At 46.6% G+C, this 22,353-nt stretch overlaps 1 protein-coding gene across 2 annotated transcripts; it reads left to right on the top strand.

The window, feature by feature from the left end:
* Positions 1 to 287: 287 nt before the first annotated feature.
* On the top strand, positions 288 to 10,370 carry LUZP1 (leucine zipper protein 1). 2 transcript variants are annotated; one of them, XM_050909843.1, is made up of 3 exons: positions 288 to 3,509; positions 8,297 to 8,458; positions 10,080 to 10,370. In XM_050909843.1, exons 1-3 carry the CDS (start codon positions 351 to 353, stop codon positions 10,116 to 10,118), a joined length of 3,360 nt encoding a protein of 1,119 aa, XP_050765800.1. In that variant the 5' UTR covers positions 288 to 350; the 3' UTR covers positions 10,119 to 10,370. The 2 variants fall into 2 exon arrangements, with proteins under 2 accessions (XP_050765800.1, XP_050765801.1); XM_050909844.1 differs by lacking the exons at positions 8,297 to 8,458; positions 10,080 to 10,370 and adding an exon at positions 4,509 to 4,743.
* The last annotated feature ends 11,983 nt before the right edge of the window (positions 10,371 to 22,353 follow it).

Here is a 22,353-nt window from a genome sequence, read left to right as displayed (position 1 = left end):
GCAGACCAGCAGAGGAGGGCACTTCCTTCTCTCAGCTATTGGGAACAGGCTATTTTTGGAACCAAAGTAAATGGACTGTGGCTTTTCTCCACAGTTTCATTTCTCCTAATTTAGCACTCAGAAATGTGTTTAATTAACAAGTTATTTATATAAACATTTCTAGTCTAACTCATACAGTGAGAATATTTATATTCTGAGCTCTTGTATTGATTTTAAGCATTTTTTCTTTCAGGGTGAGATTGCCTCTGTTCAAAGAAACGGTAACGTACCAGGAATACACCAGGTGTTAAAGACCACACCATTCACCCAGACTAAGCAAAGCTTTCACCTAAAAGGAATAAAAAATAAACATGGCAGAATTTACAGGTTACAAGGAAACCTCAAATCGGCACCTACGATTCAAACTGCAGAGTCTTAGTCGCCGCCTTGATGAACTGGAGGAAGCAACCAAAAATCTGCAGAAAGCAGAGGATGAGCTGCTTGACCTCCAGGACAAAGTTATTCAGGCAGAAGGCAGCAATTCCAGCATGCTGGCTGACGTTGAAGCCCTGCGGAAAAGAGTGCTGAAGATCGAAGGCAAGGATGAAGAAATTAGGAAGGCTGAAGAGCTTTGCCGGTTAATGAAAGAAAAACTTGAAGAGGAAGAGAGCCTCACCCGAGAGCTGAAGTCAGAAATTGAACACCTTCAGAGGAGAATGGCAGAGCTGGAGAAGCTGGAGGAGGCCTTCGGCAGGAGCAAGAACGACTGTACACAGCTGTGTCTTAGCCTCAATGAAGAAAAGAACTTGACCAAAAAGATATCTACAGAACTAGAAATACTTAGAGTGAAAGTGAAAGAACTGGAAGCATCTGAGGACAGGCTGGATAAAACCGAGCAGAGCTTAACGGGCGAGTTAGAAAAACTGAAATCCTTAGCGCTGAGCTTTATCACTGAAAGAAAACATTTTAATGAAAGAGAAAAGCAGAATGAAAAAATAATCCAGGAGCTAACACAGAAACTAGAACAAAACAATAAACTAAATAGGGCAGATCAAACTAGAAATGCATCCAACTTGCTAGAAAGGTCATCAAATAATCTCCTGGACAGAAATGATTTGAGAATTGAAGATGACTTGACTTCTGCATTGCCCTCTAAGGAGTCCCGGAGGAAGGGAAGTGTGGATTACCTGAAACATGTAGAAAATGAAACCAGGAATAAATCAGAAAACCAAAAGAATAAAAATCAGGAAGACAACAAAGTGAAAGATCTCACCCAAGAAATTGAGAAACTTAAAACTCAGATCAAACGTTTTGAATCCTTAGAAGAAGAACTTAAAAAAATGAGAGCCAAAAACAATGACCTGCAAGACAGTTACTTGAGTGAACAGAATAAAAACAAACTCTTAACGGGTCAGCTAGAAGAAATAAAAATGCAAATAAAGAAACAGAAAGATCTGGAGAATGGAGAGGTCGAAAATGAAGATACAAGCTTTTCTAGCAGGGGAAAACATGACAGACCTAAATACAGAGGTGTCACAGCTGATTTGACAGCTGCCAAGCACAAGCCAAGGGAGCTCTCACCGCAGCAGCGCCGGGAAAGAGCACGGAACAGAGATTTCTCTGTCAGTAATGACAGCTACAGCCACGGTGGTAAGCAGGTGCCCAGTCCAAGCTTAATGAACAGAAAAGCAGGAAAAGCATCTGGTGCGTCTGCCCTTTCAGACACTGCTGTGACAGATGCAAAAAGACTGGAAGAGAAATCTTTAGTTTCCACTTTTTCTTCTGGTCAGAAGGAAGGCTGCATCACACAGAACGAGGGGAAGAGATCAAAAGAGCAGCCATCTGTCCTCAGCCGATATCCTCCTGCTGCACAGGAGCAGAAATCTTGGAAAGCACCTTCCAAACCTGTTGGTGACACAGGCCTGAGATCCAAGGCTGAAAAGCCATCTCAGGTGCTCCGTGGCAACTGCCAAACTGGTGCTGACGCACGGGATGAAAAGTCAGGCAGAGGAGAATCAGTGGCTGCTTTGGCTGAGAAGCTGAAAACAATTCAGGCAGAAGTCAGTGACTGCTCAGGGGACACGCTGCTCGCCAGGGGGAATCACGCCTCTTCCAACGGCACAGCTTCGACGTACAGGTACCACCTCTCCTCCCAGGTGTCGGCATCGGACTCCACTGGCTCTAAAGCAGAAGCAGTGAACACTTTTGCTGCATCACACAGACAGCCCTCGGAGGGGAGGGCTAAAAGAGCAATAATCTCCCAGGAAAAAGAATTCGCAGACACATCACTTGGAAGTGTGAAGCCTTCAACACTAACAAAGCGTTCCCATCGCTCCAGGAGTCAGGAAGACATTCTGCAGATTCTCACGGGTCTTGATAAAGAAGACACGGAGCAGTCTTCAACTTCAGCAACAGATCATGTAAATGCTGGCTTAAAAACGGACTCCAAAACCATCCAGAGCAACCAGGAAAAACTTAATTCAGATGAAGAATCGGGAAGAAGCAAAAAAACAACCACTCAGTCAGATTTTGAAACAAGAAAGAAAGTCAGTTCCAAGCAGTTCTCCAATTCCAGGGGAGTTTTTAGAGCATCACTTTTTGAAAATGACAAAAACACTGTAAATGATGAAGACTCCACCAAGTGTATAAAACCATCAGATGCCAGCACTGGAGGATTTAAATCCAGAAGGTCATTCAGCCCGAGAGAAGCTCTGAGATCAAAAGCTGTCATTAAACCTGCAATTGTTGAAAAGGATATGAAGGCAGTCATGGGAGGGACTGTTTCTGAGGCAGAGTCAGAAAAACAGAAGTCTGTTTTTAAAACGGTAACAAATAAAATGACAAGCAGCATCACAATCTTCCCTTCTGAGCCAACAGCTCCAAGGACCAGTGCAGATATAGCAGCAAAGGAAAGGCATGTTACCACCAGCAACATCATAGTTGCTCCAAATGAGCCTTCACCAATAACAAACAATCTCCCCACACCCTTTGAGATATCGATTAATAAAAGTGCTCTGAAATTATCTGAGATGGACAGAATTGGAGAGGCAGCACCGAGAAGTAAAGCGGAAACAGTGGTCTCCAGAAGCAGCATTATGATAAAGACTTCTGAACTCACGGAGAGGAACAGTGAGCTGCCTTCGGAGACAATCAGCTGGAAGAGCCATGGCTCTTCAGATGCGGCTTCATCCGAAACAAAACATGTCACTGTGAGAAGTTCCTGGAGAACAAGACAAGGCTTACATTCCCTGGAGGACTCTCAAACCAAAGTGGAGAAAAGTGCAGCTTCCAGTACTACAAACATGTGTAGGTCCTCAGTGGACCTCTCAGAAATGGAAGGGAACAGCGCAAGAACAAACTCCCTGGAGCAGATCTCAGCAAGGACCAGTGCCACGGCTAATTCCTGGAGCGCCCCTGAACTGGGGTCCCGAAGGACCAAAAGTAACTTAAGTGCGTCTGAACTGCTAACACGCAAGAGCTATGCAAGTGAGCCTACAGCGGCTTCTGCTTGGCACCGGACCACGCTACCTGTAAGTATCCTATGTTAAACACTCTTGTCTTTCAGTTGATGAGGTTTTCCAAGTTTCCTGTTAGTTGTAGGGTACCTGATTTGAAATTCTTGCAGCTTACTTCCTGAAGTGCTGCCCTCTCCCAGCTCCTGCTATCTTCAGTGCAGCATCTCGTATGTTAAGTACCCGATTTAGACTTCTTGAAATTAGATCCATCTGCTTGGGTCTTGTAATGCCATATGAATAACTATATAGTAGCATTTGGTCTTGCCAAGATCAGAGAAGACATAGTCACAGCTTTGGCACTGGCAACTTGGAGTAGTAATGAAAAAATGATGGATATGAGCAGATTTTAATAGGGTTGTGCCTCAGGCAGAGCTGTAGCTCTAACAGCAGCTGTAGAGATATAGCTCCTTTTGGTAAGAGCTGCATGGTTTCCCCATATGAAACCAGACTCTGGTCTGGAAATGCTTCCCAGGCATCTCCTAAACAGATGAGTGGTGGCTGGTTACACAGGGCTGCTCCCTCCTTGGTCTGTGTCAATATGCCACCTGAAAAGAAGCAAGAGCCACGGGGATGGCTGTGCTCTTTTTCTGTTCCTCTGGCTGGTACCAGTGAGGGGAGTCCCTCAAAGCAGGGCTGACACACACAGACAGTTGGTCTGGTGAGCTATACTTGCCACCGGAGCTGCAGGCTCCAGCATATTTCAAGCGAGCTCGCTGGCACCAAGTGCCTCTCCAGTCCATTGAACCACACGCTGGTTCCTGCTGCAGCTCCTACCTCTGCTCTTTACTTAGAGCTGCTCTAAGCAGCTGCTGCTATTGCCAGTCTCCAGGAGGAGCCCAGCTGGATAATCTGACAGGGCTGGTGGCAGAAGGGACAGATTCATAACCAAATGACTCTGGCATTGACAAAGATGAGGTGAAGATGTGAAAGGAGCTTTACATTTGCAAAACTTCTCTTCCACTTCTCTGGCAATGAGAAGCACAGAAGAATTTGCATCGTTGCTTTGCTTTGCAGAGAGTCTGTTGCCTGAGTTACGAAGGGCAGGTTGGCCTTCCAGCTACATTTGGACACTGAGAATACATCATCTCCCTGGCCACGGTCACTCGTGGGTCTCAGGCAGTCTGTACTTCTCTTTCATGAATCCAGGAAGAACTGACATGACTGAGGTTGTCCTTTTGCATAACAGCAGCTTATGTGCTTGGGAAACGGGAGATCCATCCCTGGGCCTCCCTTTATCCCAGGAGTTTGAATTCACACCACCCACAACCTTGAGTCTCAGAGCTGAAGAGGTCTCCTCTTGCAGCTGGGCTTACGTGTGGTCAGTCATGGAGCCCTAAATAGTAGGCACTCACATATTTCTTTTCCATCTTCCCCCTAGCAGCCCACCCAGGCCTGAGTGTAGCTCTGTAGTATGTTCTACGGGTGGTCTCAAGGTCACTGTCAGATCAAATTTGCTAGCTATGCGGTGTGCCTACAACAGCTGCTGAAGTGTACCTGACAGAGCAACCTGGCCGCTGTGTGGTCATCCTGTGTATCCCTGATGAATTAGCTGGCTTCCAGCCTTGCCTGTGTCTGCAGTGACAAGCAGTCAGGAAAGCAACCACGTGGTTAGTTCACACAGGGCTGTTGAGTATTGAATTAGGTATCTCTGTGTATCATACTTTGAAATAAAATCACCCTGATACTACATAGTCACAAATCTGATTTCTTGGTCATAAATTAAGTATATTTTTAGCTTGTAAATGAGGAGCATGAAGTTACCCTGAAAGACTGCAGATACACCAGATATACTAAATTTTATGTATTTGGGCAGCTCAAATTACTGCATATGCCCTTGGAAAAAAACCAAAGTATCTGTCTTCAAAGGGTAACTTCAGGCTTATAATATGCCTCATATCACAAGCAGTCTGTTTCTGCTGGGATTTGTGTTCAGATAAAGATGTAGCTATTTCTCTGGCAGAAGACTTGGCACTGATCTATGCTAACTTTGCACATTCAGCTCTCCTGTGAAGGCATCACTGTCACCTCTTCCCAGCTCTGCTATCCAAAGTCTGAGATTGCCTTATTAATCCTATTTGGGAAACACAGGGCCTGTGCTGGTTTTGCCAAAATACGTCTTCCTCTCCTCCGTGAATACTCATGATGTCTGACCATTTGCTGCAGCACAGCAGGAGGCTAAAGCAAGCTGGAGGCTCGGCCCCTGCCTCAGCCTAGCCTTCAGGACAGACACAAACTGAGCACCTGGAAATAATTCTTGCAAGGAGATGCCAAGGCACAAGGTGTAATTTCAGCCTTCCGTTTTTGTACTGCTGATGTAGGCAAATGTCCCTAATGAAGCTACAGGAGGTATCGGCAGCTCGTAGCAATTCTTGTGCTACGGAAGCAGCAGCTCTTTGGAGCGCTGCTTTGGGAGACCCAGAAAGCAGTAGGTGCTGATGGATGGATGCTGCAGCCTGAGGACCAGCTCCCTCTAGTGCTTGCAGCCAGTCTTTCTCGGGCTCCCATAAAAGACCTGAGGAGATGCAAGACCTCAAGCAGTCATTCTGTTGGGCTTCGTGTTTCAGATAATGAAGTCGGTATTTCTCTGGTGTGACGTTTGACTGCTGAAAATTTGCAATGCCCGAATTAGTCCAAAGGCACTGGCAGGCAGCAAGCAGACGAGCAGGCAGCAATGCAAGATCAGTGCACTTAATTCGTTTTTCTTGTGGCTGTGACATTAATACGACTGGAGCTGGGCTGTGTGCTGCATAAATTAGGTAAAAAAACTAAAGGTAGGCTTTTCTTCAAGTGAAGCTATGTGTACCTTCTTATGGTGGGCGGGTCTTGTCAGAAAGTCTCCCTGACAGTATCCAGGTATGGGCTGCCTCTCGCCCCTTCTCTCTGCTTTAGGGACTGATGTAAAGTGCATCCATCAGCATTTCACCCTGGCTGACTCCACGTAAGCTTCTACTTAAGTAGCCAGCCATGCCACATTAGTGTTTTCATCTTTCCTTGGACCTCAGTAACTTTGTCCAAGGGTTCCGTTCTGTTTTGTGCGAATCCTGGGGGTCACAGTCTGTTTGGAGCAGCTTCCGAGGTGCTTGTCAGTGACCAGCTGATTGTCCTTTGGGGTGCCATGGAGGATGCCGAGCTCCACACTGACCTGGCTCTGGTGCGGTACCAGGAGGTACTGGTCTGCATCACCGACACATGGGGGGTGGCCAGCCTGATGGCCCTGGCTCAGCTCTTTACCTATGAAACTCTTTGAGACCAGTGTGTCATCTGGGTTGATAGTCATAAATTCATGCTGCCTGACAGCAGAGATGGACTGACACTGTCAGATGCCCAAGGGGATGGAGCTCCTATATGCTCACCCAGTGGCCTCATCTCTAATGAAAACTACTGTATCAGAAATACAGAGGTGCCTAGCCCTTGCTAAGCTGTCCAGGTCCATCAAGATGACTGCCATTCATTAAATTGAAATTATCACCTCACTTTTATGAGCAGCCTGGCCCACCATGGTTATCTCTGGCCCATGGTTGACTGGAGGTCCCTGTGGGACCTGTCCCTGTGTTATGCCTATTCACCAAGGTCCTGCTGCTGCTGCTCACGTCTCACTTCTGTTGTAGGGCTTGGATCACAAGGGGGAGGTCAGGCCCAGTGTTTGCTGGATGTCATCCACAGCAGGGCCAGCTCAGGACAGATGTTTGTCCATCCAGACCCACCAGATGTCACAGCTTCTTTCCAAGAGCCCATCAAAGCCTGGTGTCCATCTCAGAGATGCTTTTTTGCCAGGCACAGGGGCTGCTGCCTGTCCCTTCCCTGCTATCCCTTTTGTCACAGGGCAGGGACCAAATCTGTTCCACCAGTGCCCGCAGCCCCTTCACAGGGCTGTGTACTGCGTGTTTCAGCAAACACGATGCCATCCCCAAAGCAAGCAGAGCTGATAAAGCCTTCAGTAGTGCAGTGCAGCCGTTGCGCTTTGCCCAGTAGCTGATTACGTTATTGCAATTGTAAGTTCACCGCTGTAATGATTTTTTTTTGTTTCTGATGTTGACGTGATGGTGCCTTGCAACGTGCTGGAACTTGTGGATAAGGAGGTTTTCCAGCCAGCAACAGCATCAGCAAAAGTACTGCCATCTTTCTGCGAGCTGGAGGGTGGCTGGGACACCTCACCCCTGCGACTCACAGCAGGGTGCAGCCTCCGTAAAAGACACGGGTGCCCCAACCAGCCCTAAGGCAGACCATAGGCGTCTGAATCCCAGGGTATGATCCCAGAAATGTCTCTGCAGACATTCAAGAAAACATGAGTGAGTTTAAAAGTGCCAGTTAGATGCCTGTAGCAGGAAAACAGCGTAGGACACTCCCACATCACATCCTCATTGCCAAGAAAATGGGAGATGCAGGTTGCTGACCACCCCCCACCCATGGTAGTTAAAACTCAGAGTTAATACTTTTAAGAAACTGCTTCAGTCACTAAACCGTGGGATTTTCTGCTGATAGTCCCTCATGGATACAAGCTCTCTGGGCCCAGCGAGCCACGCAGGCTGAGCACAGATTTGTGCACTGGTTATTCAGCTGAACAGAAGACTTCGCATCCATAACTTGGGTTAAAATTACTGGATGGTTTTAAAAAAAACCAACTTTATGAAATAGCACATAAGTGAGGACATGCCAGAGCTGGCCTGGTGGCCCAATTCCCTCCTTGCCAAAGGGACTCAAGCCAGCACCTCGCAGTGCAAACCCAGGACCAGGAACCCAGTGCTATTCCAGACCCCTTCACAGTCCTTGAGTCCCAACCTTCTTTATTTTCCTTCGCACAGGATGAAAACAAAGATTTTGTGCCCAGTTCCAGAAGAAAACAATACGGCTCTTCGGAGTACCTTTCACAGGTTGACACACCAGGGAAAAGGCCAGCCATCAAGATGGAGCTGCAGGACCCAAAATCCAACCCCCACACACTGGGTCTCCAAGTGGAGGAGCAGGTATGTGAGTTCAAGGACCATCCAGAAAAGAGAGTTACAAGGCAAGAAGCCAATATCTGAACTGACCTCCCAGTAACATAACTTAGAGAACTTGTCCAAAGTGAATGTAAATCTTTTAGGAGAAATCCAGTCTTAAATTAGCACTGCCCAGAGGTGGAGTGTCTACTGTATTGCCTCAGTAAATTATTCTACTAATTTCCTATACCGGTAAAGAAGTACTACCTTATTTTTCTGTTCTAAACTTGTTTCAGCTAGCTTTATGGCTAAAAACATTCTCCAGGGAATAAGAGGCACGGCATCTAGTCATCCTCTGGCACACACTTGACAATCAGGGATGGAAAAAAAACATTTGGAGAGACAAAATCAGAGCCCCTGTCTTACCTGCTTCAGCTGGCTGCTGTACTACTAGGGTGCTTGTCTGCTGCTACATACCTGCTGCTCTGCCTCCCAAAACACATCTTTCTGGACACACAAAGAAGTGGAAAATGGCCCACATTATAGTGACTATGACTTATTGTCTGAAATATGAAAAAAAAGAGTATTCCAGCCTCTTCACAGGGAGCTCCCTTCAGAGGAGATAGGGGTCTGGGCAGACTTTACTTCCTAGGTGCACAACCATGCTTATGTCTGTACAAAAGACTTCCTTTTTCTCCTGGCATTCCCTCTTTGCCTGTGCAGCTGCCCAGAGCAAAGTGCATCTTTCCATTTATGGATCACCCACAGCAGCAAGTATCTTAAGACCTCAAACCTGTCATCAGTGTATCTTACTGGACATGCACAGGAGTTGCTGAGTCTTGATGTGAGAGCAGCAGGACTGCAGTGAGGCAGCTGAGAGCCCTACATAGTCATACCTCGTGGCGAAGTTGCACAAAATTAAAAGAGCCCAGAGGGACATGGTCGCAGCTGAGCTTTGCAGACTGGCATTTAGAGATAGGTAATGTTTGCAGTAGAGAGTAGTGAACTGACACTGTCCTTGTTGGTAGCTGAGGAAAGGGACACCACAGTGATGCTCTGTGTAGTCACCGAGAGGTGTTACCCACAGTGACATTCATCTGGCCAGATGCAGACTCCTGTACCTCAGGCTGTGCTGTGCTTCCTTTGTCTGCACAGGCTGGCTCAACAGCAAATAAAAACTTGAGTAGAGTCAGGTCCCCGTAACATACACGCCATCATTTGGATCTTCTGTCTTGCCCAGACCTCCACTGACTGTAACAGGATCCTGAACACCTTGCATATGGAGATGTGCTCTGACATTAGATCAGCTCCATCTCCTCTGTGTTGTCAGGTGTTATGCATCTCACTTGCAAGATCCACATGCCATGTGTGGAAGTGGGTGCAGGGTACGCTACAGCATAAAAAAAGATAATAGGCCCTGCCTATGTGGGGCAGGGCCGGGTCATTCTGCTTTGGGCTTACTCCGCTGTAAACACCGACAGAGCCTGTATCTTCCAAACTGATCCTGCCACTGCCCTCCCCTGCCCCACCATCGGGCTAGGATCCTGATGGGCTTTAGGATGGCTGCCTAAGGGCAATCACGACACTCTTCCCCAGAGCAAAAATGCTGCCAGGGGCCGCTGCAGGTCCTGGCCAGTCTGTGATGCTGTGGGGTTGTGTCTTACAGGGTGCTTCCCGTGCCTGCCGGACAACATCTCGGAGATGAGTTGTATTCCCTTCCACTCAATGAACACGCTGCACAGTGGAGCAAGAGGCAGGATAGTACCAAGCTCATGGGCATCACACCTGTTTGTAACCTCTCCAGTGGCTTCAGCTAGCCTGAAACCAGTTTTCTAATGCGATTTGCAAGGTACAGGAGCTTTACCAGTGAATTCTTTTTCTTCTTTGCTGAAGAGGCAGCTGCAGAGACTTTGCTCAGGGGACTCCCACTTCTCATCTCTGTACCTGCAATCTTAATCTTCTCCATAGGATGACAGGTCTGTCTCCATATGGAAACCTTGACTGCATAGCCACTCTGAACGATGGTACTCCCTGGACAAGAGAGAACTTCTTGTTAATCACTTGCATTTAGACAAGATCCCAGAAGTATCCCTGTGACTACAGTCCACCAGCCCATGACAGCTGTCCTACATGGCTCCACAACTGAAAGCTTTCAGTTCCTAGGGAGAGTTTGCATTCTCCTAATACACCCTTGTTGGCTTGGGTTGTGGTCACCTCAGTACCTGTGTTCCCAGCACCCTCTGTCTCCAGGCAGGAGGAAACCATTCCCCACTGGTTGCTTTACACATTAAGAGGGAAGGAGAGCAGAAAACGTTGTTTAGAAGCAGTTTCTTCCCTATTGCTGTCAGTCTCTGCAACAAGCTTTGCATGACCTACTCATCACCAGCTGAGATCTTGCACCAAGAAGTCATCCACTGAGCCAAACCAACAGCAGTTCACGCAGCAGTGAAACTTACTCCTGACTTGGACTGGGGTGCTTTTTTACCTGAAGCTTTATGTCCATCACGCTCTGCAGGCAACAACTCTGCTGCTCGTTCTCAGCAGTTGAGCTCTAAGGGAAAAAGAAACAAGTGCTTTTCCTCGCAGACAAGCAGAATGTCCTTGTTCCTTCCAAAAACAGGGTGGAGACAGCAGGATTGGACCCTAAGCTGAGCTCCAGTATGGCTATCTAGGCAGCCTCAGTCGGTGCCCTTCTTCAGGACCACCCTATCATCTGCCGTGTCTGGGACCCAGGTATGGTCAGAGACTGCTCCAAATACAGAGGTACGTTACCCTGTCAGTGCCCACAGGCCACCGAGTGCAGATGGCATCGCTGCCAGGGGAGACACCACCCCCGCAGCTCCAAGAGGTGCTCAGGTGTTGGAGCAGCATCTGCCCTGAGCAAGGTGATTGCATCTGGCTCACACAGTCAGAGCTCCGCCAGTCCTTCTTTACATCCCACCACCCAGCTGCAGGGCTGGCCCACAGTTTTCCTGTCCTGTACACAAACACCATGACCTCCCCCAGTGCTTTCTTCTGCCTGTTGGAAACAGACGCCCCTCTCTGCGGAGGAACAAGGACAATGCTGCAGAAGGGAAAAGGTCCCTTATCTGTTTTGGAGGTGCTGCGGGAACAGCTGCAACCCAGCAGCTCCCATGTCTGAGTTGCACCCTACACTCATTCCCACATCTCACCTTCCAGACGAGCAGCTACCACAGCAGTGCGCGTGTGACTAGCCATACATGCACATCTATATGCCGTATCTCCTCCCTGTCCCTTGGAATTATATGCCTCAATTCTGAGAGGCAAATGAATCAAAAAAACAGAGCTGGTTGGAAAATATCTATGAAAACATTTATATAAAAAGAAGGAAAGTGTTTCAATGACGTGATTTTTTTTTTTTTAATAAAGATTGTTTGGAGGAAGGGAAAAATTATTTTTGAAAAAAAGTGTTTCCTTTTGCAATTTTTAGATGGTTTCCCAAATTTATATTTTTAACCCTTCATTTTATTCTTTTATATTTCATGACATGTATAAGTGTTAAGTTGCAGAACAAGACAAAAAGATAATGCTTTTAAATTAGTACTAAGTGGCAGCTCTAATAATCTTAAAATTAAATTATATTAAATTATATCAACTGCTATCTCTTACGATTTCATGACATGGCAGTGCTAGTAGAGAATGGGATAAATATATCATCAAGTATAATGGGAAAAAATTTTTAAACTCAAAATCCAAACTAAAAGTGAAAGAAACTGAAATTCTGAAGTTAAATTCAGATTTCTGAAATGCCTCCACTTGCCCCGTGTTTATCAGGAAGTATTGAAAATTAGTGCGTATTTTGCAATTTGAAACCACAATGGATTTTTATTTTTTTTTACGAGCCTGTGAAATTGCAATATCCACGCTGAGCACCCTGCTTTTCTTAGAGGTTAACTGTATGGCAGGATCACCACCACCACCACACAAAAAAAGACATTACTGAGAGCGATTGCTTCAACGGCATCAGCTTCCCTTGCCTCATCATGCAATCTTGCAGGCTTTCCACGGCTGATAAACAGAATTGCAGCCTGACCAGAAGTGTCACATCTCAGCAGTGCTCTCATGGGGCTGGCTTGCTTGCTAGCCTCTGCCAGCCTCAGAATGCTATGTTCTGACTCTTTGCCCCTTATTTTCATGTTAAAAAAAATATTTCCCTTCAAAACTAAATATGCTGGCTCAGGTCCTCTTCCATCCATTGCATGGGAGATGCTGCTGCAAAAACCCCTCCGAGCCAGTGCAGCTGCTCTGCAGCAAGCAGCCCAAATGCCTCCTGCAGTACCTGCTTGCTTAACCTGGGAGTTCGCATCTGGGAGGCATCTTGGCATGTACCTGCCTCTTCAGACATCACAGTAATTATTTACCTCTGTTTACATTCCCAAACCTGCTGCTAAGCAGCTCTCCAGCCGTATAATATATACCCAGTTACAATCACCACGGAAGAACTGCTGCTGACGACCTGCTTGGCATTGCAGTTGTCTCACAGAGAAGCAGCATATTTAGAAGGGCCTCCCCCCTGCCCTGTGTCACTGCTGCCCAGGACTTGCACCTTAGTTTTACAAACAGCCGGACAGCACATACACACTGAAGAACACGAGCATCGCTTTGAGCAGCGACTGTATGGCTTTCCTCCCAGTGATGAGCCCCATCCTGCTGCAGGACAGTGGTCCACATCCCACAGGACACTTGCATGCCCGTACACATCCACCAGCCCTCTCCTTCTCATGTTCTTGGCACAGATCCAGCTTCGCATGGTGCTTCCAAAGCTCCTTCCAAGGGAACTGGTTTCAGTCCTGGCCAGGAAGGCTCTGCATCCCTACGACATGACATGCTGGGTTAACACAGGCTTCCCTGTACCTACTGAAAAAGCTCTGGCTTACCTATCGGCTTTTCAACCCCACAGCCCAGCCCAATAACGCAACCCCATGTCCGAAGTGCAAGGGAAAAACCACCAGCAGCAATAGCTGTTGGTTTTCCCCTTCTGTCAGCCAGGACCAGGCTTTTCCTTAGCCACGGGCAACCGGAGGGCTTCACCCTGCTGCTCGGCCAGCTCACAGCACACAGCAGGAGCCCCAGCTACTGACCCAGCAATGCAGCTCTTCTGGCACAGTCTGCTCTCCTCAGGTGCTTCTCACAGGTGACGTCTCTCTCCAGCTGCCTCAGTCGTTTGTTCAATATTTTACAGCACATACCTTGAACTCTTGCTCTAGGCTCAGTCTCACTGCTTGTAAATAATGAACACAGATGTCACTCAGTAACTGTACACTGGGTTGTTTTTACCACAACCGAGATTAAATCTGAGAAAGAAAACCCTCCTTAAAATTGAAAGGGGCCATGCCCTCTAATCATGAGTGCAATAGGAGCTGATTGTATTATTAAACTTATAGCAATGACTTCAGGAAACACAATGTGTTTTACTCAAATTGCACACTTTTTTTGAACAGCTGTAAAATAGAGTCTATGTGTAAATATTGCCATCGCTGAAGAAGTATTTGTAATTTTAGCGTATAAATATAACAGGCTTTTCAGTGGGCTTGATGATGGCACGAGGCTGCGCATCAAGCACCTGGGTAATTCCAAAGTTGTAAATGTATTTGCTGTACAGAGGAAGTGTGTCAGTGCTCGCTTCTCCCAAGGAAACGGAGACACTGGTCCCTTTTGGAGAGCCAGCAGCTTTTCCCAGAATGGCTGGCGCCAGCCTGAGGGGCCAGCAGCTTGCTGCTTCGCGGAGCGGCTTCCTCTGTGTCCAGAAACACCACTGCAGCATGCAGCTCCAGCTGCTCGGGTAGCACGGAGGGGTGACAGCTTCGCAGTGCAACCACCAGTGCCGTGCATTGTCAAACTGCAGCTCAGCGGACGCAGACGAGGGGAGACCCTCAGTCCTCCTGCAGATCGTACCTCCAGGAAAGGAAGAGGGCAGGAAGCACACGGCAGGGTGGCACACCTTGGTGCTTCAAGAGACACTTGACATGAGCAATTTCCTAGCTACAGATTGAAGCAATAGTCACATTGGTGTCATCTCTAATATAGTAGACCTCATCTCTGCCACCCTTGCACATCATTGGAGTGGTCAAAGCACTGCTCCAAGGCCAGCCTCCAGTGGACTGCTCTGTATGTGATGAAACATGAAGCCATTGTTTGCAGACGCCTCTGATGGTCAGTAACTTAAGGACCCAAAGGATCATCTTCCTAGGCTGCCCAGCATGCAGTGCAGGCTCCTGCCTTGGGGAAGCAGCACTCCAGGCTGCATGGAATGTATTTTTAAGAGAATAAATCTATTTTTTTGTATTTGCAGACATATATTTGGGCTGGGGCAGCTTAGAAGACAAATAATGCAAGAAATCTTTCATAATCACAGACTCATCCAAGTTAAGCAAATTTTCCAGGGTTACAGTATTGCCTATTTCCCTAAAACAAACTTTGTGTCCAATAGAGCTATCAGCACTGTTCCACCCTCTCAAAACTCTCCCTGTCTCAGCATGCTCAGTAGAGGGAAGCCAGCTCTTTCCTCCCCAAGCTGCCCATGCAGTGGATACAGATGGTGCTCACCTCCTTCCAGTTACACAGTGCTCTTAGTCTGCATGCCAAATGTAAACACACACTTTATCTGCATGTCTCTCCTGACTCGAACACTGTCAGCTCTACAATATATAACCAATAAAAACTCTTCTCTTTTTACATGTTTGTGATGTGGTATTTATAGCTCCGGCTGAATCCCTGCACAGTGTCCATTACTCGGAGGTACTGATGCCCCTTGGTGAAGTGCTGAGGCAGCTCCCGTCTGCAGCACTGTGTGTTAGTGCTGAGTCTGACTACCTTGTTCTTAGTTTTTTGCCTGTATGCAGGCAGATCTCATACATCCATTCCTAGGCTGCATTTAAGGCATGGACAGCGCGTACACACATGGCAAATCAAGTTGAACACAGCCATTCTCCACTTAGACTGGATGACCTGAACTTGGCATTGCTGAGAGCGGGCTGGAGGAACGGCGTTCTTAGAGAGGGAAACCAGCCACCGCTTCATTAGATTTCCTTCACTCAGCCAGTATAGACTGTTAATGGAACCAAGATCCGTTGGCCATCTCCTGGAAGAAGCTGGAGGATACAGAGGTCAGTATAAGTGGCAAAGTCTCCTTCACAGTTCCTAACTTTTTGCAATATACAGGTACAATTAGTACCTATCGTATGCGGGACGAGCCCCTGTGACGATAACCACGTCATTTAGAGAGAAGTACGTTGATTTGTAAGGGGCCCTGGACACCACACTTTATATTAGGCAAAGCTCTTTTCCTTATATCTGATTTATTCTATTTGACTGCGAAACTGGACACATTTCCAGAAGCTCTATTAAATGTGTTATTGGTATTGACTGACATTTCAGGAGCCATCCATAGCTGTCACTTCAGGTGCTACTCCCTGGGTACAGCTCATTAACTAGAGGTGAAGGCCTACAAAGATTCCCTCTGTTAAATATTTGTCTAAGAAAACTGACTTTTGGCTTGGCTGAGACCCCTTTCTCTCCCAGTTCACATAGGCAGCTACTGAACATCATTAAAGAGGTGGTTCTTCACCTCTTAACCATTACTGTAGCTACAACACAAATGCTGCTGTCTGGCTTGCTAAGGACAGCAGAGATCTGTAAATGTGTAAGTGAAGAGTTATTGTCCATAGCTTCCACATCTGCTCTAAGTCTCTCCCCTGCCAACACCTTAAGCACGTATCTTTTCCTTGTTTGTGATTCAAGGCCAGGCTTACCGCTCCTACGTGAGGACATTATAGCACATGGACTAATAGCCCACCTACCATAGCGTTGCCGCTTAGCCGTGAAACTTCACTCTTTGTCAGAAGCCTTTTTTTACTCTGTTCTTTTTGATCGGTCACATCTACTTGCTTTGGTGGGTTTAAGTAGTCCTCTCATGTTGCCTACAAACAAGTGTACTCTCTTATTACTCCAGCTGCAAACCTTTCTGCTTTAGTTGTACCTGTGAGAAGGTTGCTGCTGTAAATCATCTTTATTGGTGAGCTTTTGAGCCAGATCATGTATGATGCCCACGCACAGATCAAGCATTGCTTCTCCTCCCGTGGGTGCTGATCAGCCACTCAGAGGTCTAAGTAGTGTCCTATGTTTTAACTCTGGCATCACATCCAAAGCAGTATTTACCCAAGCTACAGAGGCAGCTGACAGCTCCCCTGAGCTGGGTTTCCTGACCTTGCAAACTGATCTGCTTATCACCATTACCACCACTCCAACCAGAAAAACAGTCCTAATGCTCACTACCCTTGTAGACAGGTAGGGAACGCCTGCCCGACTCTGGAGCCAGCCCGCTGATCTCTGGATGCCTTTAGCGTGCAGCATCACTTTTCACTGGCACAGGGCACGCTGCCTGCCCGTTACCCAGCTACTCACGTTCCCACCAACAGCCTTCCTTCCATCAGCTTCCTGGTGTGCTTATCGTTGTTAATATCTTTATTAACATGCTTTTTAATCCAAGGCATCTGAAACCCAGACTTACTTCCTTGCTTTTGGCATTTGCACAGATGGACATATACAATTGTTTTCAAGTTCTCTGCACTCAACTTGAACTGGAATTCTGTGTGGCTGTCATCAGGTTTTGGAAACAAGGTTTAAGGATACGTAGATCCTTCAGTCCCCGAAGACATCTTCTCTGTTACACACACCGTCCACGCACACAGATAGCACAGTCAGGCACAGCAGCCACAGCTATTTCCCTTCAAAAACACCACCAGATAAAGCAGTCGTATCTTGTATCACTTGGTGGCCTAGACACCACAGGAAAGGGAAGGTCTCTGTTCATTCTTCTCAGCTTGCTGAGGATTGAAGCCAACATCTGTCAGGCCTCAGAAGACCAGGGTAAAGCGAGGGGGGAGAAGGGTGGAGGGCACTCTCCTGCTGAAGCAGTCATGGCACAAGCAGGAACGCAGCTAGGTCAGGAGAAAATAAATTAACAAATAGAAGGCTGAGGCTTTGCCATTGCAGAGCTCAGTTGGGAGGAGAATTGCCTAACTTGGTCCAAGGCCTCCCTGGCCTCACCTGCACTAGCTCAGTTCCAAGCCTCTCTTAGGACCTCAAGGCCAAGATACATCACGTGGCTCCTATTCACAGACCGCGACCCCATCGCCTCCCTACACCACGAACATGAAGGCAAACATTTCCCTCCAGCCCCCGAATGGAATGGCCACAGCCAAACTGCCAGCCAAATACCTTCCTTTGACCTTACTGATACTCCCTTACTCAGGCACCCAGGACTCCCCTTATCTTCTTTAAAACCCACCATGTTATTGGGAGCACAAGCTGTCTCCTTCTGCACAGGAAGCCCCAATGCTGGCTCTCAGTGAACGTATTTGACATTAACTCTCAGTGACCCAGACTGGGGCCCAGCACTGCACTCACTTCTCTGGTGCACCGTGGGTAATGCCTCTGCATACTTGGGGCTAATCACCTCAGTTATGATGCCGCGGAGAATAAACCAACATCCTCCTAGCAGTGACAGAACTAGGCCTGGATTAGCCCTAAAGTTGAAGCCATTAACTTCAAGCTCCCACTCAGGATGCTCCTGTGGTGCATCCAACAAAGCTGGGATTGTACAGGGTAAACAACGAAATAAAAACAAGTAGGCTGAACATGACAACCGGACAGAGGTGAAGACTAGGACAAGATCATCCCTTACCGTTTCCTTCATGAAACATCTGTGCTAGCTCAGTGTTCTCAGCTGGAGTTTTTCCAGGTGCCTTCAGGCCCACCAAGATCTACCAGCTGCAGCCCTTCCCATCCCAGGCCAAGATTCCAGGACCTCCCTTCACGAGCAGCTTGGCTATCCTGTCTCCTCAAATGGACCAGCTACCTCCAGAACTATGATGAGTTGCCAATAAATGGGAATCTTGTTTTCTTCAAAAGCTGCAGCATCTCAGCTGCTTCTGAACACAGGTGCAGTGCCCAAACTCTTCACACTTCAACTATGAGGAAATGCTGCGTGGATCATACCCACCAGAACACCCTGAAACCGAGGTAAAGAATGTCCTAAATCCTTATCCACTCAAAAAGCACGTTCCCTCCTGTGCTGACCCACACCAAACTGCACACTGGAGCACAGCAGGAGCACACTGCATAGAGTACCGAGGAGATGGTGAGATTTCCAGCCCCTCTGGGCACACATGAAACATCAGGTAGGGCGTAAGGCTTAATGAAGGCAAATGGAGTACTCCAGTCACACTCAATTCTAAATTACATCCTCCATCGACAGCTACAGAAAAAGTTGGCTTCTGTTGCTGAACAGGAATTCAGTAGTCTGATATACACACGGCTAGTTGCAGTAATATTTTTTCACGCTTACCACCAAGCTGAAGTATCCTCAGTGAATCAGGAAAAAGCATTCACATTGAGCGGTTTGACAAGCTTTACATGTTATTCAGAAGCGAGGATACGATTCTGTGAGCGAGGAAAAGTTACTAAGGACAGGAGTATGTTGTCCAAACATCAGTTCTAACTCTGCCCAAGAACTTGAGATTGGAGACACTTCTGTCCTGTAACAGTGGATCATGGCTGAGACTTGAACCTCCCCACGTGTTAAGCCATGAGCACACAAAGCTTAACAAAAAATCTGGGGGGGGGGGGGGAAGGTATGTGGGACTATGAGGAAGAAGTATTGAGTATGTGGAGTACCTATGTCATACAGCACCTAGGTAAGTAATGTCCATTTTCAGGTGGTTGTGGTCCACGTCTATTCTAACCTTGGGTAACTTCAAACACAATTCCACATAGCTGCAGCTACCCAGGGGTGGCTTGGAAGTAAAGCAAACAGCAATTTCACCATTTGCAAAATCTAGCACTAATTACCAGATGCTCAAGCAGAGGAGCAGCATTTGGCACAGGTATGAAGAGAGAACGCTGCAGAAGCTGTGTGGAAGGATGGACACACTGAGCACCACTATCAGGGATTACAGCGCCCTGCCGTGAGGTGCTTATAGCCAGGGACTACACTCAGATAACTGCAATCTAAAACAAGTGATTATCTAAATAGATGGTCTCTGCAGACACACGCGTACCTAGGACCTCTCCACAAACAAGGTAAATGCATTCAGGAGCTTCTGAAAGGCATGAACTCGTAGATGGAAAAGATACTTTATCATCCAGGCTGGGTTAGACAGGCCAAGATCTCTCTGTCTTTTAAGTGTGAAGTCTAAAAAACAGGCAATCTACCCTTGTTCAAGTGAAACAGCCTTAAAGTTAATGGGGTGCGGTGATACAGTGTCTAGAAAAGAGAACAGAATAACGGTGAGCAGAAGTCCCTTCATGGAGCGGTGTAATTAACGCTACATTGATGGGGACCAACAAACAATTTAATAAAACAGAGATCCAAACTTTTGACCCCATGAGATAGCAGACCCCCAAGCATGGGATATATCCAAAGCAGTCTGAGAGAGTGGAAAGCTGTGAGCTGCGGCTGGAACATGGAAGTGGTAAATGGAAACCATCTCCAGAAGGTCCTGGAGCTGACGGTATATAACTGCACTAATACATGAGGTCTGTGAGTGTGGCACATTTGACCACATACTACTAAGAAAGATTTTGATCTAGGTCCTGCATTACCAGAACTCAAAGCCCTAATTAACAGACTCAAAGGTCCTGAAACTATTTGGACACAGGGACATAACGAGTTTCTCTAGAGAAGTGTGGCTGGAGGGAGTCTAGACAACTAGTGCAGAGGAAATGTATAAGGTTAGGTGAGATAAACCCCACCCTACGTAGGTATTTCAAACAGTATCATAATTCTTTCTGCAAAATCTTCCATAAAATGCCTTTGCACATCTTCTATTTGGCAGTGGTCTGAAGTTTGCACTTAACTTGTGCAGCCGAGTCCACCTCTAATACTTTGATACAGCGTGAACATGGCAAGTGATTTCTTAAGCTCAATAGCAGTTCCAGATGCTTGTGAACAAGTCACCCTGCTGCTATTTTTTTGCTTGTTATTTTATGAAGCATGTACTAAACTAGACAATATTTGGATGAGAAAATACAAAAATTATTCTGAGTATATGAGGGCAAGAACAGGCCCATTAATGATATCATTGAAGCAAGGCCAGTCTAGATGTCAGCCTTCCTTACCGATTCATTGGGCAAGACACAGAAAGGTTGAACCTACAGTGAAAGTATGTGCCTGCTTTGTGTTTCTTTGAAGCACAGTCACACTTCATATGACTGAAAGGCTCCCAGTACCACATCACCACAGTCTTTGGTTGGCTGGAAATGGGGAAGAACCATGAGCGACAGAGAATTTGGTCAGCTACTGTGCCCCATATCTACGTGCACACGTAAGAAGGTGATGACGCTGCACACACAGAAGTGCAGGACTGTGAAGCTTGGACTGCGAAGCTTGGACTGCGTTCCTGACGTGAATATTTGCATTGGATATTTTATTGCACTTCTCAGCCTCTGTGACTGATGTTCTCCAGGGAATTTCTAAACACCACGTTGACTTGATGCCTGTTAGCGCCTAGAAGTAATGGACAGACTCCACAAGCCCTGTAGGAGCTTTGCTAATACAAGCCAACAGACTTTGTAGAGAAGCAACAACTTTCAGCAGACAAATCAGCAAAGCTGGAAAAAACTAATTTTAAGACAATTTGTTCTTTGGATAAGACATGTTCCATGACTGATATTGCACAGGTAGTTAAAGGGATGCTTTCACTCTCCACTGACCTTCGAAAGGTGACTTCTTGTGGGGTTTTGGGGTATTCTGGTAACACCCAGAGCATAAGGTCTGGAAGCACGCCAGTAGTTCTGTAATATCTTTGTGCTTTGGGGAAGAATATCAGTGTAAGCATTTCCTGTAGGTTTCAATATTCCTTCCAAATAAACAAAAAATTGCACCTTGAGAAATTAGATACCAATGATTTTTTGCAATTTCCAATGTAAAAGCAGCAAACTTGAAAACAAACCAGCCCATGGCATCTAATTCTCTTTTGGTAAAGATTTTTGGGAAAAGTAACTCATGGAATTATCACCACCTTTAAAAAGAATCTGAAGTATACAAATAAATTAAGTTTAGTCACCTCACTTTATGGAGCCACTTCATGGCTTAAAGACTACAAGATGAACTCTAAGCACCTTGCTGACCATAGTACTCTCAGTTGAACTTTTTTAGAAATATAGCAAGAGACCTAGTCAGATGAAAAGATTCATAATAAAAAAAAAAGAAACTGAAACACCCCAGTGAAGTTGTTCCTCTAGGTTTATGACCCAGTCAATTACTAAGATAGCAAAACAGGGAGAACCCATGCTTTGCAATTAATTTCCACTACAGGCAAGACCATAGCAAACATTTTAAATTCCATACAAAGACTGAACACAAAGACCCTGAGCTAACAGTAGTTTATTGCAAAGTAGATGCTAGCACCTGACAAAACCACAAGCATTTGGGGAACTGAGAAATGCAAATCTTCTGCAGATTCACTCCATCCCAAATCACAATCTGACTAGTGAATGCACGCATTCGCTCAGGATTCAGAACCCCATGGCAGATTACTGTGGTCCTTCATCGTCAATACAGAAAGGGAGGTCCAACCAGGGAAGAACATTTTTCTTTCCAAAATGGGCACCAGTCACTTTTGTTGTCAGAAATGCAATTCACCTACCCACGCAGTAGGGTGAGAAGCGGCAAGTCCCTGAGAATAGGTGGAAAGGTACGCTACAGAGGGTGCAACCAGACTCGATCACAAGGTTTTGTGACTGTGCCCAGCAGCCTCGAATCTGTGGTAAAGGTCATCCACGATCTGCTGAAACAGATCAGGCAATCCCTACAGGGAAGTTAGGGCAAGCAAACAGCAGCAAGGGGGAGAATGGCTACACCAGGAGGAAGGATGCTGAGATGAAGAGGGCCTGGTGACCCATTTAGTTACAATGCC

Source organism: Gymnogyps californianus, chromosome 22 (assembly GCF_018139145.2).
Source record: "Gymnogyps californianus isolate 813 chromosome 22, ASM1813914v2, whole genome shotgun sequence".
NCBI lineage: Eukaryota > Metazoa > Chordata > Aves > Accipitriformes > Cathartidae > Gymnogyps > Gymnogyps californianus.
The sequence above is the reverse complement of the archived record's forward strand: the minus strand, read 5'-3'. Positions and strand labels throughout refer to the sequence as shown.